Source organism: Aquarana catesbeiana, linkage group LG09 (genome assembly GCF_042186555.1).
Source record: "Aquarana catesbeiana isolate 2022-GZ linkage group LG09, ASM4218655v1, whole genome shotgun sequence".
Taxonomy (NCBI): Eukaryota; Metazoa; Chordata; class Amphibia; order Anura; family Ranidae; genus Aquarana; species Aquarana catesbeiana.
The window spans coordinates 57,059,230-57,078,773 of record NC_133332.1 but is presented as its reverse complement, the minus strand read 5'-3'; the positions used below and the strand labels follow the sequence as shown (position 1 = coordinate 57,078,773).

General features: G+C 43.0%; 1 protein-coding gene across 2 annotated transcripts in view; it reads left to right on the top strand.

The window, feature by feature from the left end:
• The first annotated feature begins 365 nt into the window (after nt 1-365).
• LOC141107669 (cytochrome P450 2A13-like) overlaps nt 366-19,544 on the top strand; it is a 90,455-nt gene continuing 71,276 nt past the window's right edge. For both annotated transcript variants that reach the window (XM_073598567.1, XM_073598566.1), the window contains exons 1-4: nt 366-605; nt 4,113-4,275; nt 17,085-17,234; nt 18,189-18,349. In XM_073598567.1, the coding sequence (XP_073454668.1) occupies nt 435-605; nt 4,113-4,275; nt 17,085-17,234; nt 18,189-18,349 (645 nt within the window). In that variant the 5' untranslated portion in view covers nt 366-434. The remainder of the gene's footprint in view (nt 606-4,112; nt 4,276-17,084; nt 17,235-18,188; nt 18,350-19,544) is intronic.

Genomic DNA, 19,544 nt, shown 5'->3' with positions numbered 1-19,544 from the left:
ACATAGGGCCAGGCAGGTTTGGACATTTTTTTCCCTTAATAAATGAAATCATGGTTACAAAACTGCATTTTGGATTTACTTGGGTTATCTTTGTGTAATATTAAAATTTCTTTGATGATTTGAGTCATTTAAGTGTGACAAATATGCAAAAAAATAAAATAAAAATGAGGAAGGGGGCAAATACTTTTTTACAGCACTGTATGTATTTAGTTGCTGGCCTGGAGGTTAGCTATAAGCTTAATACAACAATAATAACTTAGAACATGTGCTCAGTGATAATATACTATACTTTCCCTTTAAGTATGTTAACCAATCCTTTTTTCTAAATAGCTTTAGGGAAGTTTCATTATATACCTCTAATTACATGCAACATCTATTTCATCACCGTCACATAAGACAGTCACTGTACAGATCAGAAGTATCCCCGGCTCAGGATGGAGCTTCTCACTCTGTTCCTGGTATTCTTGGTCTCTGCCATCCTGTGTCGTTACACATGGAATCACATGTACAAGAAAAGCAACTTACCTCCTGGACCTACCCCACTGCCTTTCTTTGGGAATCTTCTTCAACTTAAACCAGGAAAACTGTTGGACTCCTTGAAGCAGGTAAATGAAAGCAGTAAACCATATGTTACCATCACAAACCCTTTTCTGTACCAAGCAGTATATATTTACCATTCCACAATAAAGGGTATATATGGCTTTGGACTAGAAAAAGTATGAACGTTTACTGAATGTGATTAATTATTAATATTATTATGATACAGGATTTATATAGTGGGGAAACAATACAGTTACAATACAATAAAATACAAGAGGATTAAGAGGGCCCTGCTCCGAAGATCTTATAATCCAATAGGGTGGGGCAGGTGGTACAAAAGGTTGTAACTGTGGGGAATGAGCTGATGGAAGTGGTAAAATATTAGTTAGATGCGTGATTGGCTTTCCTGAAAAGATGAGTTTTCAGGGATCAGTAGAAGATAGCCAGACAGACTGAGGTAGAGAGTTCCAGAGGATGGGAGAGGCTCTGGAGATAAGCATGGGAGGAGGAGACAAGGGAGCTTGAGAGCAGGAGGTCTTGAGAGCAGCGAAGAGGACAGTTTGGGTGATATTTGGAGATGAGATTGGTGATGTAGCTCGGAGCAGAGTTGTGTATGGCTTTGTCTGTTGTTGTGGTGTCAGCGAGTGCAAAAGTATGCACTGGCACGGTATCTGCAGTCGCGCAGCTGTGTTGTCAGCTAAAGCAGAAATGTGTGGATGTACAGTGTTAAATGGATTGGTTTTTGTTTGTTTTTTTGTCCAGCCAATGGATTGATTGATAAAAAATGGATTCCTCCATCCACACAAGCAAAGTGGATGGAGGCATCTTCCCCACTGTGCTATTGCAGTCTGACAGCAGGGACTGGGGACTGTCCGCTGTCAGAATACACTGATCAGCATTGCAGCCGATTGGCTACAGCCGTTGTTAAAATAAAATTCTCCAACAACCCGTTCAACAAAAGTCGATCATTAGATCTGTTGAATAGGAACAGCCAAATATTTACAAACTATTTGCAATGTAAACGTTAGGCCAGTACCGGGACGAGGTCATCTAGAGCCCAGGGCAAACATACCAAACTGCGCCCCTCAAGATGTATAAGCATTATGGGTCAGCAAATATCCACCCCCCCCCCTGAAAAAAATCAAGCACTAATCTGAATGCTTATCCCCTGAGCATAAATTCCCGCTTCTCCCTGTACAAATCTGCCCCCCTGCTGAAATCCCCCTTGCCAGCACACATTTTTGCCCCCTCATTCCCCTCCAAATACTGTTTTTCCCAAATCCCCCCCAAAAAAATCACCCTCCTAGCACAAATCCTCTCCTCATACGCCAAATCCCCCCTCCTAGCACAAATTCTCCCTTCAATCCCCCTTCCTAGCACAAATCCTCTCCCCCAATTTCCCCTCCTGGCACAAATCTGGCACAAATCCCCCCCCCCTCTACCATATCACCTCTTCTAGCACAAACCCCCCAAATCCCCCCTCCTAGCATAAATTCTCTTCCCCATCCCCCTCCCAACACAACAACACAAATCTCCCAAATCACCATTCCTAGTACAGACCCTAATTTCCCCTCCTAGAACAACTCTTATCCCCTGTCAACCTCCCTCCAAATCCCCTCCCCCCAATCTCCTTGTGGTGCTCCCCCAACTTATATGATAATGATACCACAGTGCCCAAGGCCAATTGTATTTTGTCGCAAGACCAGAAAATATGATCTAGACAGCCCCTAGATGGGCTGTCCCCAAAACACACATATGACGAATCAGGAAAGATAGCATGAAGCTTAACCAGAGTATAGTATCATCTGATATAGAAAATACAAACTCGGCGCCAAAAATTGTGAAAAACTTAATAGAAAATAATTTGATAATAAGCTGCTCTCCTTGGTGAGCAAGAGATCAATGAATATGTTAAATAAGTAGGGGGCGATAGTGGTTACCAGTGAAAGAAAAAACAGTGAAACAGCTAAGTCTCAATGTGGGAAAAAACTTGACATAAGCATGCAAACATATGTTGTACCAAATTTGAGTGAAAAATTATTATCACACAATCATAAAACAAAAATAGTGATGTTAAAGTCCCAATGTTGGAATGAACACAATAATGGCAGTGAAGAAATAGAGATCTTGCAAGGTACCGCTCCGACGTACGTTTCGTATGAACGTCTTCAGGGAAGCGTAATTTTTCACTCAAATTCTTTCACTGGTAACCACTAGCGCCCCCTACTCATTTAACATATAGTATCATCTGGTGAGGAACTTAACCACTTCAATACCGACCACTTTCACCCCTTCCTGCCCAGGCCAATTTTCAGCTTTCAGAGCTGTCACACTTTGAATGACAATTACGTGGTCATGCAATGGTGTACCCAAACAAAATGTTTGTCATTTTTTGAGACACATAGAGCTTTCTTTTGGTGGTATTTAATCACCACTGGGTTTTTTATTTTTTACTAAACAAATGAAAAAAGACAGAAAATTTTGACAAAAAAGTTTTTCTTTGTTTCCATTATAACATTTAGTAAATAAGTAATTTTTCTCCTTCACTGATGTGCGCTAATGAGGCTGCACTGAGGGGTACTAATAAGGTGGCACTGATGGGGATGCACTAATATGCAGCACTGATGGGCACTAATAGGCGGCACTGATGGGCAGCCTTTTTGGGCACTGATAGGCGGCAATGATAGGTGGCACTATGGGTGGCACTGATGGGCACTGATAGGCAGCACTAATGGGTGGCAATGATGGGCACTGATAGGCAGCACTGATGAGGAGGCACTGGCAGGCCTCACTAGTGGGCATCACTTGTGGGCATCGCTGATGGGGCTGCAGTGATAATCATTGCAGTGATAATCATTGCACTGATTATCAGTGCAGATCTCCTGTCAGGAAAGCTGCTTGTCGGCTCTTCTCTACTCATGCGCTGTCAGCCATGACATGACATAATACACACACACCCACACAGGTTAAACTGGATGCAATTGTGTCTTTATTCAACCTTGCAGAGAAAACGGGTTCTTGGTCTTGGCAGTCTCTCTGTCTTGTAGTGAGGGTTTCAGTGTTCTCCCTTGGCAGTCCCTTTTTCAGCTTGTGCTGCTTACCTATTACCTTGGAGAATTTGGTAACCATTCCCACATGGGTGCAGACCTTTCAAATTGGGTTCCAGCAGTGATTTCTATGAGGGATGCATTTCTGGAAGAATGCAAAATTGTGAAATGTGTTGGCTCATTTGTTAAAGGAAACTGAAAGATAAGGATTCATTTTGGTTCATGGTATTATATTTAATATTTTATATAAAGGAGGCCACAGCTTTTTGACAGAGCTTTTATATTTTACTTTTTTTTTAACCTATACATGTATACAATATATATGGTCCAATATACAATACATCCATGACACTAATAATTGCAGCACCACAGCAGACTTTATGAAGTGCACTTCCATTATCCCACATGAAATTGCCCCTACCATGAAAAGGCCATTCAATTGCATTTACCTTATGGGACAAAGGCTCATTAAAAAAATATTTTTTTTGGTATACCCTAACATGTAAAATGTCTTTTGTGTTTTAGATCAAAGAGAAGTATGGTGACGTATATACCATATATCTTGGTCCACGGAGAGTCATTGTCCTGTGTGGCTATGATGCTGTAAAAGAAGCTCTAGTTGACCAAAGTGATGTGTTTGGAATGAGAGGTCTAACGCCATCTATAGAGCAATATTTCAAAGGTCATGGTAAGTCATGTCACGGCTACATTCAGCACTAGCTGTTATTACTTCTAGGTCAGACCATTTCATGAAATGTCTTTATGGACAAAAGGTCTCATTGCAATAAAAAACTCTATGGACCGATATTTTTTGGGGTAACCAGATGTTCCAGATGTTCAGATACAGATCCCCAATTGAGGTGCAGTATCTAAAGTGAGCATTTAATTCATTACAGTGTACGTAAACCCTAAGAAGGAACTTCTCTTTCTTGGTTTCTTTTGGTCTGGTAAATATATAATTGAAAACTTTTTATTATAATAGTTTGATAAGTTCAGAATATACCTGTTGATCTTGCTGGAGACTTTGATAGCAGTGCTTTTATTTCTGTGCTCTCTGCCTCTGCTGACTGTTAACAATGAAATTGTTCTTTGAGGAGTACAGAACCATGCCCCTCTATGATATGGACAAACAGCACTGAGAGTGCGGATCATTGGATGATAATAAAGGAAATTGCTCTATCAAAGAAAATTAATGCAGCCATCGCATCTAGGAACAGGTTGGCTGCAATATATAACTTTTTGTTTTTGGGTTTAGATATGCTTTAAGGAATGTTAAGGAAACATTCAGAACATGCTGAGATCTCAGTCCAGATTAAAAGCATGGGCTTACCACTTTGGGGAATGATTATTGTTTTGTTTTTTTCTTCGGATAGTAGAGAAGGGTTAGACCATGGGTGCTCAACCTGTGGCCCTCCAGCTGTTGCAGAACTACAAGTCCCATGAGGCATTGCAAAGCTGATAGTTACAAGCATGACTCCCAAAGTCACTGAAGTCCGGCAACATCTAGAGGGCCAGAGGTTGAGCACCCATGGGTTAGACTGTCCATCAGGTTTTCATTGCTGTTTGTGTGCCCACTAGATTGACTTCCCTATTTGTCCTGATGACCACTGTCACCTAGACAAAACGGACAAGGAAATCCAACATTTTATAACCGTTACCAGAGCAGGAAGTTAGGAAAAAATCCTCTAACTTGTGACAACTCTCCAAGATGGGAATTCTGTTCACTTTTGAGAGATTTCCTTTAATTTATCATTGCACCTCCATGACAGGAAGTGAAGGAAAGGAAGGAAATCTCCCCACCGGGCATAGGCAACACAAGAAATAACCTTCTAGGTGGTAGATATTTTAATCATTCATTACTTTATCTAAAATAAAAATAAAAAGTTTTGACAAACACTTTAAAGCTGAATTGCCATCCTTCCGACTGGAAGAGCGAGGGGCAGCAAAGAGCCAATCACGTGTCATGCATGCACATGTGCTTACAAGAAGCCTGCTAGCAGAAGGTGAGAGCAAAGCGTTAATTTTTGTGCTGCTATATCTTCACTGACCAATTGCAGACTGAGGGTGGGGAGGAGACCACGCTATGTTGCTTAATAGGGATGAGCCCGATGTTTGAGTTGAACTTAAGTTTGACTCGAACATTGGGTGTTCACCCGTTCGCAGAACTTAGAACATTATGAGGCGTTTGATGGAAATTCGAGCACCGGTGGAATGCCCCATAATGAACTGCAAGATCGTCAATGCACTGTGAGATCACAGTGCATCGACGGCTGCTGATTAGCCAAAGCATGCACCTGACCTGCATGCTTTGGCCAATCACAGCGTGCTCTGCTGTGAGAGCCATGATTGGCCAAAATGTAAGAAAAAAATGGCGTGGTGGTCCCCCCTAAAATCCATACCAGGCCCTTCAGGTCTGGTATGGATTTTGGGGGGACCCTCGCACCATTTTTTTTATTTTGGCATGAGGGTCCCCCCAAAATCCATACCAGGCCCTTCAGGTCTGGTATGGATTTTAAGTAGAATCCTGCACAAAAATTATAAAAAAAAAGGCATGGGGGTCCCCCCAACCTGGCAGGCCGCAGGAAAAGAGAGCCGGCACAGGGTTCCCCTTAAAATCCATAGCAGACCTGAAGAGCTTGGTAATGGACTGGGGGGAGGGAACTCATTCAATGATTTTTATGTATATTGCTGGGATCCGACAATACATTACAGCCAGGAGCAGTTTTGAATGACATTTTTTCCTTTAGAAATGCCATTTTGCTGTTGTACTGTTATGAACATGGGAAAGATGTGCTACTTTACAGGCAGACTAAGGAGACCCCCCAGGCACGATATTTGAAGGAATATTTCATTTTTATTGTTTCACTTTAAGTCTTATTAAAATCACTGCTCCTAAAAAAAACCGGAAACATTGTTTTGCATTGATACATGTCCCCTGGGCAGGACCCAGGTCCCCAAACACTTTTATTTGGAAATAACTTGCATATAAGCCTTTAAAATTAGTATTTTTGATTTTTCACGTTCGTGTCCCATAGACTTTAACAGTGTTCGCACAAATTTTTTGCCTGTTCGCATGTTCTGCTGCAAACCAAAACGGGGGGGGGGGGGTGTTCGGCTCGTCCCTATTGCCTAATTGCAGTAAAGAAAAGTCTTCCTAGTAAGGCTGTAAATCGCAGGAATGGCTAGGCAGAAATATATATTATTTGACAGGTAAAACAGCTCTTATATATGGATTGACATACCTCCCTTTAGACCTTGGTCCAGCTGGCCAGTTTGGTCACTTGTTAAAAGAGCACCCTCCACACTGTGGCGTAAATACAACCTTCAGGGACTGGGTGCAAGAAACCATGAAGCCCTGACCGGTGCCCTTCCCTCCAAGCCCGGTGGCTAAACACTGTCGCTAGTGCAACCTTTGTGACCCTGGTAGTTCCACCACTGGTGTCAGTAGTTTTTTTATTTTTGTTATTTTTTTAAATTATTTTTTTACTTTTTTTTATATTATCTTTGGATTCTTTTTTTACAATTTTTTAGGAGCTCAGTTGGGAGGCTTTGGTGAAATATCAGGGGTCTAAACAGACCTCCGATGTTCCACCTTTGAGACAGAGAAAGGAGATTGAGGACACAAGCCTCAATCTCCATCTCTGCAGCCTCAGCTGTACAGAATGAATGGATAGGAATAGCATTGTACAGAGCTTTCCATTCATTCACAAACTGAAGCAGCTTACTATGCCTCAATTATGAATGGACAGAGTCAGTGATCGGATCACTGATTCTCCTTTCAGAAAAGGAAGGGGTCGGTAAATGACACATTTGCTGGCCCCTTCCCCACTCTCCATCCTGACAGATACCCTGCAGCAGCCGGTGAGAGGGGGGAGGAGGAACCCAGCAGAGCTGTGGGGGATGAGACATGAAGGGAACACAAAGACACTGAATTTCAAAAGAGCTTCCCTAAACTACAAACCTTGCTAAAAGGCATAAATTGGGATAAAATATTAGGAACAAAGAATATGGGTTTGCTTTAAGAGCATATTAAATAAGGGCATTAGCCAATGTATCCCATTGGGTAATAAATTTAAAAGAGCGAACAAACATCCTGGATGGCTTAACTCCAATGTAAAAATGCATATAAAAGCAAAGGAGAAGGCCTTCAAAAAATACAAGGTTGAGGGATCATCCACAGCATTCAGAATTTATAAAGAATGCAATAAGAAATGTAAGGGTGCAATTAGGTTGGCTAAGATAGAACATGAAAGACACATAGCGGAGGAGAGCAAAAAAAATCCCAAGAAATTCTTTAAGTATGTAAACAGTAAAAAAGGGAGGACAGACCATATTGGCCCCATAAAGAAGGAGGAAGGACATCTGGTTACAAAGGATGGGGAGATGGCAAAGGTATTGAATTTATTCTTCTCCTCAGTCTTCACGAGTGAATCGGGGGGCTTCAGTAACCAAAACTGCAGTGTTTATCCTCATGACACAACACAGGAAGCACCTACATGGTTAAGAGAGGACGGAATTAAAATTAGACTTGAGAAACTTAACATTAATAAATCACCGGGACCAGATGGCTTGCATCCGAGGGTACTTAGGGAACTCAGTCAGGTGATTGCCAGACCATTGTTCCTAATTTTTACAGTCTATTGACTGGAATGGTACCAGCTGATTGGAGAAAAGCCAATGTAGCACCAATATTTAAAAAGGGCCCAAAAAACATCCCTGGGAATTACAGACCAGTTAGCCTAACATCAATAGTATGTAAACTCTTGGAGGGGATGATAAGGGACTATATACAAGATTTTAGTAATAAGAATGATATCATTAGCAGTAATCAGCATGGATTCATGAAGAATCGTTCTTGCCAAACCAATCTATTAACCTTCTATGAGGAGGTGAGTTGCCATCTAGATAAAGGAAGGCCCGTAGACGTGGTGTATCTGGATTTTGCAAAAGCATTTGACACAGTTCCCCATAAACGTTTACTGTACAAAATAAGGTGCGTTGGCATGGACCATAGGGTGAGTACATGGATTGAAAACTGGCTACAAGGGCGTGTTCAGAGGGTGGTGATAAATGGGGAGTACTCAGAATGGTCAGGGGTGGGTAGTGGGGTTCCCCAGGGTTCTGTGCTGGGAACAATCCTATTTAATTTGTTCATAAACGACCTGGAGGATGGGATAAACAGTTCAATCTCTGTATTTGCAGACGATACTAAGCTAAGCAGGGCAATAACTTCTCCGCAGGATGTGGAAATCTTGCAAAAAGACCTGAACAAATTAATGGGGTGGGCGACTACATGGCAAATGAGGTTCAATGTAGAAAAATGTAAAATAATGCATTTGGGTGGCAAAAATATGAATGCAATCTATACACTGGGGGGAGAACCTCTGGGGGAATCTAGGATGTAAAAGGACCTGGGGGTCCTAGTGGATGATAGGCTCAGCAATGGCATGCAATGCCAAGCTGCTGCTAATAAAGCAAACAGAATATTGGCATGCATTAAAAGGGGGATCAACTGCAGAGATAAAACGATAATTCTCCCGCTCTACAAGACTCTGGTCCGCCCGCACCTGGAGTATGCTGTCCAGTTCTGGGCACCAGTCCTCAGGAGGGACGTACTGGAAATGGAGCGAGTACAAAGAAGGGCAACAAAGCTAATAAAGGGTCTGGAGGATCTTAGATATGAGGAAAGGTTGCGAGCACTGAACTTATTCTCTCTGGAGAAGAGACGCTTGAGAGGGGATATGATTTCAATTTACAAATACTGTACTGGTGACCCCACAATAGGGATAAAACTTTTTCGCAGAAGAGAGTTTAATAAGACTCGTGGCCACTCATTACAATTAGAAGAAAAGAGGTTTAACCTTAAACTACGTAGAGGGTTCTTTACTGTAAGAGCGGCAAGGATGTGGAATTCCCTTCCACAGGCGGTGGTCTCAGCGGGGAGCATTGATAGCTTCAAGAAACTATTAGATAATCACCTGAATGACCACAATATACAGGGATATGTAATGTAATACTGACACATAATCACACACATAGGTTGGACTTGATGGACTTGTGTCTTTTTTCAACCTCACCTACTATGTAACTATGTAACTATGAGAAAGCAAGGAAAGGGCACATGGGGTTGGAGAGCACAAGTTGAGCAGCAGAAGGAAGCTGGATAGAAAAAGCGGTGGGGATCACTGCATCTAGAGGAATCAATCTCTCATTTTCCTCCTGCATCCGCTGAATGCTCACTTCTCCTCCTCTCCCTCCTGCAGGCATTCAGCGGCAGGTACGCCCCTGCCTCCACAGACAGCTCAACTCTCAAATAAGACACGGCAGTTTAATCAAACACCATTTTATTTGTTAAAATGCAGTACATGGATATTTGCATATAGGCTGCATTTGGTGGGCATTGATAAGGCTGAATTTGATGGGCACTGGTAGGCTGCAATTGGTGGGCACTGATAAGCTGCATTTGGTGGGCACTGGTAGGCTACATTTATTTGGAGGGCACTGGTGAGTTGCATTTGATGTGCACTAATAAGCTGCATTTGGTGGGCACTGGTAGGCTGCATTTGGTGAGCACTGATAAGCAGCATTTGATGGGCACTGATAAGGCTGCATTTGGTGGGCACTGTTAGTCTGCATTTGGTGGGCACTGATAAGCTGAATATAGTGGGCACTGGTCGTTTGCACTTGGTGGGTCCTAGTGGGCTGCATTTGATGGGCACTGGTAGGTTGCATTTGATGGGCACTGATAAGTTGCACTTGGCAGGCACTTATAAGCTGCATTTGATGAGCACTGGTAGACTGCATTTGGTGGCACTGTCAAGTTGCACTTGATGTGCACTGATAAGCTGCATTTGGTGGGCACCGATAAGAGTGCATTTGGTGGGCACTGGTAAACTGTATTTGATGGGCACTGATAAGGCTGCATTTGGTGGACACTGGTAGGCTGCATTTGGTGGTCACTGGTAGGCTGCATTTGGTGGGCACTGATAAGCTGCATTTGATGGACACTGGTAGGCTGTATTTGGTGGGCACTGATAAGCTGCATTTGATGGGCACTGATAAGGCTGCATTTAGTGGGCACTGGTAGGCTGCATTTAGTGGGCACTGATAAGGCTGCATTTGGTGGACACTGAAAAGCTGCATTTGATGGGCACTGGTAGGCTGCATTTGATGGGCATTGATAAGGCTGCATTTGTTGGGCACTAGTAGACTGCATTTGGTGGGCACTGGTAGGCTGCATTTGGTGGATACTAGTAGGCTGCAATTGGTGGGCACTGATAAGGCTACATTTGGTGGGCACTGGTAGGCTGCAATTGGTGGGCACTGGTAGGCTGCATTTGATGGGCACGGGTAGGCTGAATTTGGTGGGCACTGGTAGGCTGCATTTAATGGGCACTGGTAGGCTGCAATTGGTGGGCACTGGTAGGCTGTATTTGGTGGGCACTGATAAGGCTGCATTTGGTGGACACTGGTAGGCTGCAATTGGTGGGCACTGGTAGGCTGCATTTAATGGGCACTGGTAGGCTGCATTTGGTGGGCACTGATAAGGCTGCATTTGGTGGACACTGGTAGGCTGCAATTGGTGGGCACTGGTAGGCTGCATTTGGTGGGCACAGGTAAGCTGCATTTGATGGGCACTGATAAGGTTGCATTTGGTGGGAACTGGTAGTCTGCATTTGGTGGGCACTGATAAGCTTCATTTGAGGGGCACTGATAAGGCTGCATTTGGTGGGCACTGGTAGGCCGCATTTGGTGGGCACTGGAAGGCTGCAATTGATGGGTACAGGTAGGCTGCATTTGGTGGGCACTGGTAAGCTACATTTGGTGGGCACTGGTAGGCTGCATTCAGTGGGCACTGGTAGGCTGCATTTGGTGGGCACTGATAAGCTTCATTTGAGGAGCACTGATAAGGCTGCATTTGGTGGGCACTGGTAGGCCGCATTTGGTGGGCACTGGAAGGCTGCAATTGATGGGTACAGGTAGGCTGCATTTGGTGGGCACTGGTAAGCTGAATTTGGTGGGCACTGGTAGGCTGCATTCAGTGGGCACTGATAAGGCTGCATTTGGTGGGCACTGGTAGGCTGCATTTGGTGGGCACTGGTAGGCTGCATTTGATGGGCACTGATAAGCTGCATTTGGTGGGCACTGATAAGGCTGCATTTGATGAGCACTGGAAGGCTGCATTTGGAGGGCACTGATAAGCTGCATTTGGTGGGCACTAGTAGGCTTAATTTGGTGGGCACTGATAGGCTGCATTTGGTGGGCACTGATAAGCTGCATTCGATGGGCACTGATAAGGCTGCATTTGGTGGACACTGGTAGTCTGCATTTTGTGGGCACTGATAAGCTGCATTTGATGGACACTGATAAGGCTGCATTTGGTGGGCACTGGTAGGCTGCATTTGGTGGGCACTGGTAGGCTGCATTTGGTGGGCACTGGTAAGCTGCTTTAGGTGGGCACTGGTAGGCTGCATTTGGTGGGCACTGGTGAGTTGCATTTGTTGGGCACTGGTGAGTTGCATTTGGTGGGCACTGATAAGCTGCATATAGTGGGCACTGGTCATCTGCATTTGGTGGGCACTGGTAGGCTGCATCTGATGGGCACTGATAAGCTGCATTTGGTGGGCACTGATAAGGCTGCATTTGATGAGCACTGGAAGGCTGCATTTGGTGGGCACTGATAAGTTGCATTTGGTGGGCACTAGTAGACTTAATTTGGTGGGCACTGATAGGCTGTATTCGATGGGCACCGGTAGGCTGCATTTGGTGGGCATTGATAAGGCTTCATTTGGTGGGCACTGATAGGCTGCATTTGGTGGGCACTGACAAGGCTGCATTTGGTGGGCACTGACAAGGCTGCATTTGGTGGGCACTGATAAGCTGCATATAGTGGGCACTGGTCATCTGCATTTGGTGGGCACTGGTAGGCTGCATTTGATGGGCACTGATAAGCTGCATTTGATGAGCACTGGAAGGCTGCATTTGGTGGGCACTGATAAGCTGCATTTGGTGGGCACTAGTAAGCTTAATTTGGTGGGCACTGATAGGCTGCATTTGATGGGCACTGGTGGGCTGCATTTGGTGGGCATTGATAAGCTGCATTTGATGGGCACTGATAAGGCTTCATTTGGTGGGCACTGATAGGCTGCATTTGGTGGGCACTGGTAGGCTGCATTTGGTGGGCATATTTGGTGGGCATTGATAAGCTGCATTTGATGGGCACTGATAAGGCTTAATTTGGTGGGCACTGATAGGCTGCATTTGGTGGGCACTGACAAGGCTGCATTTGGTGGGCACTGACAAGGCTGCATTTGGTGGGCACTGGTAGGGTGCATTTGGTGGGCACTGATAACCTGCATTTGGTGGGCACTGGTAGGGTGCATTTGGTGGGCACTGATAAGGCTGCATTTGGTGGGCACTGGCAGGCTGCATTTGGTGGGCACTGGTAGGCTGAATTTGATGGGGACTGGTAGGCTGCATTTGATGGGCACTGGTAGGCTGCATTTGGTGGGCACTGGTAGGTTGCATTTTGTGGACACTGTTAAGCTGCATTTGGTGGGCACTGGTAGGCTGCATTTGGTGGGCACTGGTAGGTTGCATTTTGTGGGCACTGTTAAGCTGCATTTGGTGGGCACTGGTAGGCTGCATTTGGTGGGCACTGGTGAGTTGCATTTTATGTGCACTGGTAAGCTGCATTTGGTGGGCACTAATAAGCTGCATTTGATGGGCACTGATAAGGCTGCATTTGGTGGGCACTGATAAAGCTGCATTTGGTGGGCACTGGTAGGCTGCATTTGGTGGGCACTGGTAGGCTGCATTTGATGGGCACTGATAAGCTGCATTTGATGGGCACTGATAAGGCTGCATTTGATGGACACTTATAAGCTGCATTTGATGGGCACTGATAAGGCTGCATTTGGTGGACACTGGTAGGCTGCATTTAGTGGGCACTGATAGGGCTGGTTTTGGTGGGCACCGGTAAGCTACATTTAGTGGGCACTGGTAGGCTGCATTGATCTCTTGTTTCATTTCCTCAGTCTCTGACCATCTCCTGTATCATGTCTGCAGTCTCTGACCATCTCCTGCAGTATGTTTGAGGGCTTTTTCTAACAGATTTTCTAACAGAAGCCCTCTCTGTGTCCATTAGAGAGACCCCCCCTCCAGGTCCCATTAGGGTACTCTGCTTCTCTTCCTGTATTTTGTTTATTGTTAAGAGATCTTGGGAGGATCCCAGGCTAACAAAGACTCCTTAGGGGGACATCTCTGTGTTTGAATTGTTGCCATAGAAACATGTTTAAATGGGAGGAGTTGGTAAGATGACCACGTCCATGTGGGAGCGCCAGAAATATTTCTGCTCCTAGGCATCTATGACCCTAGGATCGGCCCTCGGTATATGAACAAAAACAACCGAGTTCAAGAAAGGCAAAACAGACCTGCTGCTTTGCATTCTTTCTCAGATTTGGATGTTTTTATTAGCAGTGCTGCGTCAGGCTACAGAGAACAAGTCAGCACACAGATTGAAGGCAGGCTTCAGCCATGAATGCATTGTAGCATGCAGACTCCGACTCCTGAAACTCCTCCTCTCAGCACCTCTGTAAGTCAGAAGGCAGGCTCTGTGAAATGCGTGACACAGCAGTGCCTACTTACAAGGCATAGTGACTACTTATTACCGAATTCAAGGAAGTAAATGTGTGGGGGGTCATCAAGATCATTCCGATTATTGGGAGTAGGCTAGGAATAATTAAAATACATTGCAGAAATAAACATTTTTATTTTGATCATAGACCCACTTGAAGGTTTTAACCCACTTTTCTTGGTTTGCAGGGGCAACTGGAATCTTAGAAGCAGCACATGTCATACAGCTCCCAACTGTCATTCATATGAAGGGACTGTCCCTTTTTTGAGATCAAATACCTCTGTCCCTTGTTCAGCCTCAGTTATCCCTTTTTTGTTGTAATGGGTATATCCCTATGTAAAATGTATTACTTTATTACTAAAATTGTTATGCCGCACTAAACGTTTTATCCAACCTCAATATTACTGCATCTGTTATTTTGAAAAGCCAAAAGAAAGGAAAAATAGATGTTAAAAAGTGCTTGTATGGTTTAACCATTTCGTGCAAATCTAAATGCCTAAATCCAATTTTGCAACTTTGACACATGTTAGTAAAACTGTACTTGTGCATCCAGGTGGATTATACTTTGTTTTTTTTTTTCAGGACAAATTGGGCTTTCATTTGGTGGTAAATGGTAATGGATACATCTTCGTTTTTTTTTTTTTTTAATTACGGTATTATTATCAAATTAAAACTGGCCCAAAATAGTAAAAAAATGTATATATTTTTTAAATGTAGCTGTATATTTCTTGCTACTATCATATTCTACCACCAAAGAACAACCCAAAATAAATTCTCCTGCTCCTGACGATTGGAGTGATACCACATATGTGTATGTCATTTGTTGTTTGTACCCCTAGTACAGCTCAGGAACAATAGTGCACATTTTTCTTTTTTTTTAATCCTAGCCAAAACACACTGACACTAATTAAGACTAATATTAATTTTAAAAAAATATATCAAATATATCAAAAAAATACAGACCTTGACCTTTGACCCTAACCTTCACCTTTGACCCTAACCTTGACCCAAACACTAACCCTGGCACTGACCTAGATCAAACCTTGATCTAGTTATTTTTTTTTTAATTATTATTTTTTTCTTTTTTTTCTACACGCACTTTTTTTTCTCTCTCTTTGCAAAGACAGAGAAAGGTACATTGTATCTTTTTCATCCATTCATAGAGATGGAAAACAGGGGACGGGTTTCAGGAAAGATGAAATCAACCCAGGCAAAAAGTTATGTGCAAATGGAGAATTCCTATTAGCCATACCGATTGTCAGGAAAGACCCAATGTGCATAGGTGCATAAATATGCACGAACGGCAAATTTCTTGCTAACTTCAACCTGAGCCTGAATATTCTTCTGCCTGCTGCTCTGTAACTGACCTGGCTTGCCTGACTCTGCTCTGTGTCCTGCCCATGGAGGCTATCCCTACCCCTGCAGCCTGCCAAGTACCTGCGTCTGCCACCTGCCAGCCTACCGAGTGCTTGCTGCCCATGACCGGCAAGTGCCTAAGGACTGTCTTCCAATCCACTGTGCCTGCTGCCATGCGTCACGTTCCAGCCTGCATCCAAATGCACACAGACCTCTCATCTGCAACTGTCATCACCAGAATTACCAGGCACCCGTGCCACTCCAGGCTCTTTTACCTCCTGTTACCTTATCAGGAGTACTGAGCCGGAGGTGTAAGAGATTGCCTTCCTCTCCACATCAGGCTCCATCACCAGGTATGTGACAGTGAGCTTCACAGTGACTGATCACTGTGATAGACAATGAGAGGCTACTACAGCGATCAGGTGACCGTGAAGCTCAAGTACGGGGCTCACAGTGAGAACCAGGTGTCTGTATTGGGATCGTACCATACGGCACACTCCCAGCACAAAAGGAGAAGTGCGATTATGTGGCCCCACAGAAAAAAAGCCCAGTCTAGTGGGGCCCCGTGTGTGACCTCAGCGTCAAGGGGTTAACCAATAATTTTATGTATATCAGATCTTTGTGGTCTGTTTAACCAAGGCCGAGGCAGAGACATGCCCTTTGCCTACATACTGTGTGCTAAAAGGTGTTTCCTTTAGCTTTCCAGAAAATTGGGAGGTATGCTTGTTATCACTTGTCACTGGGAGGAGCTAGTGACGTTATCCGATACACAGTGTCAGCGTTGAGAGGAAGGAAAACAAAAAATTCCTGATTGTTTCACAAGCGCTGTTTATTCTTCTGTTGAAATGTGAGTGAATATGCTGCGGATGCAGATGATTCTATAAAGTAGCTTCATTGCGCAATGAGATTTCTCTTTTTGTCTCTTTGCATTATTTTAAATACGAATTGGGAGGATTTAATTCGCCATCCATTAAGCCTCAGAACTGCAGGGCTGAGATGTGCAGCCCCGTTTTGATTGTTTGGTTGAAGAAATCGGCCAAAACTAGTATAATGGATTTTTTTCTCTGAACATACAGAAAACAATTGTTTGATTTATTAAGGATTGAGATTATTATATGTTTGCTGGTATTATTCTTCATCATTTTTTTCTTCTGAAATTTACCTGGATGTTTTTATGAAGATAGCTATATATTTTTAATCATTATTAGTATTGTTTTAATTTTTGAATTTTGATTGGTTATCATCTATCACTTATTTTACTTCACGGTTTATTTATTAGGAAGTTCATTATTAGCGCACTTATATAATTAAATTATGCTTGTTATACTGTCTATTTGAGGTCCATCACCTGTTTCAAGTTCATTGAGAATCTAAACAACCTTGAGATCCAGTGCCATTCTTGACCCAACTTTCTCTACTGTTACCAAACCCATTCTTTTTAATTTTCCTTACGCCAAGAAAACTGGTAAGAAACTTTTGGAACATCATTTCAATATATCTTTCAGGCATAATATTCAGTAATGGTGAGCGTTGGAAGCAGCTTCGTCGTTTCTCAACTCAGACCCTGAGAACTTTTGGCGTGGGTAAAAGAAGCATTGAGGAACGAATTCAAGAGGAAGCTCAAATTCTGGTGGAGGCCCTTAAAGGAACCCATGGTATGTGGATCTTAACACAGAAACCACTGGATAAAATCTACACAGCTTGGTCACATTTACAGGCTTTGGATAGGATAAAAAAAGTTACCGATTTTATTAATTTAACATAACATATTCCTATTGACTAGAGTAGTCCTATACAAGGGCTGTACCAAAGGTAATCCAAAATTGGGTATGATTTTTTTTTTCTTATCAACTTACATAGGTCATTCAAATTTCACATGTTGGTTGAGTAACTCTCCCTCTATAGTAACTTTTCTTCTTTTTCATTGTAGGTAAATAATGGATTCCAAGCAGATGCAATGTGCTGTCATTGAGCTCTTGATGAAAAAGGGATGCAGGCTGTCCAACATCCACAGAAGGCTACAGAATGTTTACGGAAATTACACCATTGACAGGAGCAATGTCTTGTCATTGGTGACTCTTGTCAGTTGTGTCATCTCCGTAAACATTCTGTGGATTTCTTTGGATGTTGGACAGCCTGCATCCCTTCCTTCCTTGAGAACTCAACAATGGCACATTGTGTTTGAAATCCATTATTTACCTTGTATAGTGAAACAACAGGGCTAAAACAAAGTGAAATTCAAGTCAGATAACTTACAAGGTGCTGCAGATTGGATTTTTATTTTCTCTCTCTCTATTTACTTATATATCAATGATAAAATTGATCCAAAACCATTTGAGTTTCTCTTTAATACTTTAAGCAAACTTAACACGGAGATACATAACAGCACAAGGTAAAACTGTTTTGGTTGACCACACAGTATATAATTGCTTAATTAGGTTGTCATATTACATCATTTAGTTAAATCTTAAGACAATTGTACAAAGATTGTACAAGTAGATTGCTTTACACTGGCAAGGAGACTGCTTTCTTTAGATTCATGAATAAGCACTCATTTTAGCATGTGTTAACTGTGTTAACTGGTAGCTGTATTCTTTTTCCTTTTTCAGGTGTGCCCTTCAATCCCATAATATACTGCAGCCAGTTGTCAGCTAATATCATGTGCTCCATAATGTTTGGCGACAGATACAGTTATGAAGACCCTAATTTCCAAAGGATGCTTCAAATTGTGTATAACATATTTGAAGCCATGTCTTCATTCTGGGGTCAGGTAATTAGACAGCTCATTTTGTATATTATCAGAATCCAAACTACACACTGAGGTGTATTTATACAAGAAATGTACAAAAGACAACTCTGAGTGGTACACTGGATGTTCCAAATATCTGTAAGGATGACTTATGTAAAAAATGGTGGAGCTTCTGCCTACAGTGCCTGAGTGTAGGCGACATCATCGTCCTTCCAACAAGATCCAGGGAAATGATAAGTAACCCCAATCACACTTCAGGAGTAATTTCTCATGGGATATTGGCTATTTAGCATTACTCAGGATCTCAATGGAAGGATGGTCACATCATCCCTTGCACATTTTTTGTCCCCAGTTTTTTCTTTTACTCTTTTGTAGCATGTGGGCAGGCTTAACCTTTTCACAGCCGTTTTTGCGTTTTTGCACACATGTTTAAAAAATAATTTTTGGCCTGAAGATTACGCAAAAACCCCAAACATTATATATTTTCTGAAAGCAGGCACCCTAGAGAATTTTGGTAGTTCCAATTTTTTTATATCACACGTTATTACTGCAAAGGTCTAGGGAATGCTAAATTTCAGTAAAAAACACACTAAAGTGAATTTTAGGGCACACAAAAAAACGCAATAAACTATCCACATTTTTGGTAAAATATAAAAGAGGAGGTTGCGCCGAGTAAATAGATACCAAACATGTCCAACCTTACATTGCTCCCGTGAAATGGGGACAAGCTTCAGCACCCTATATTTTCTACAGGCAACGCTTCAAAAGCTCTTTATAGTTATCAGTTTAGTGTTACGGAGGTGGTCTTGTTTTAGAATTTCTGCTCTCCCTCTGGCGTGTGCGGCGATATGTGACATGTGTATCAACGTTTTCATGCGTAGGCGCCCCCAACGCATGTGTTTACTTTCGTATGTGCGTATATGTGGGGGTGGGGGCCTCAAAAAAAATTGGGGGGGGGGATTTTATGTGCTTGGGTGTAACTTTATTTGTGTTGGGATTGTGTCAGTTTCACGCACAATCCCGATGTCAGGTCCGTAAGACATACGGACCTGGCAGCAATAGGGTTAAAGGAGATCTGGATTCATAGTATATACTTGAAAGGGGACCTTCAGGCTCCCCCTCAAAAAAATAAAAATACTGTAGCTGCTGACTTAATAAAAGGACACCTACCTGAGTCCAAGAGTTTTAGAGGAGGGGGGAGGTGGTGGAAAATGAC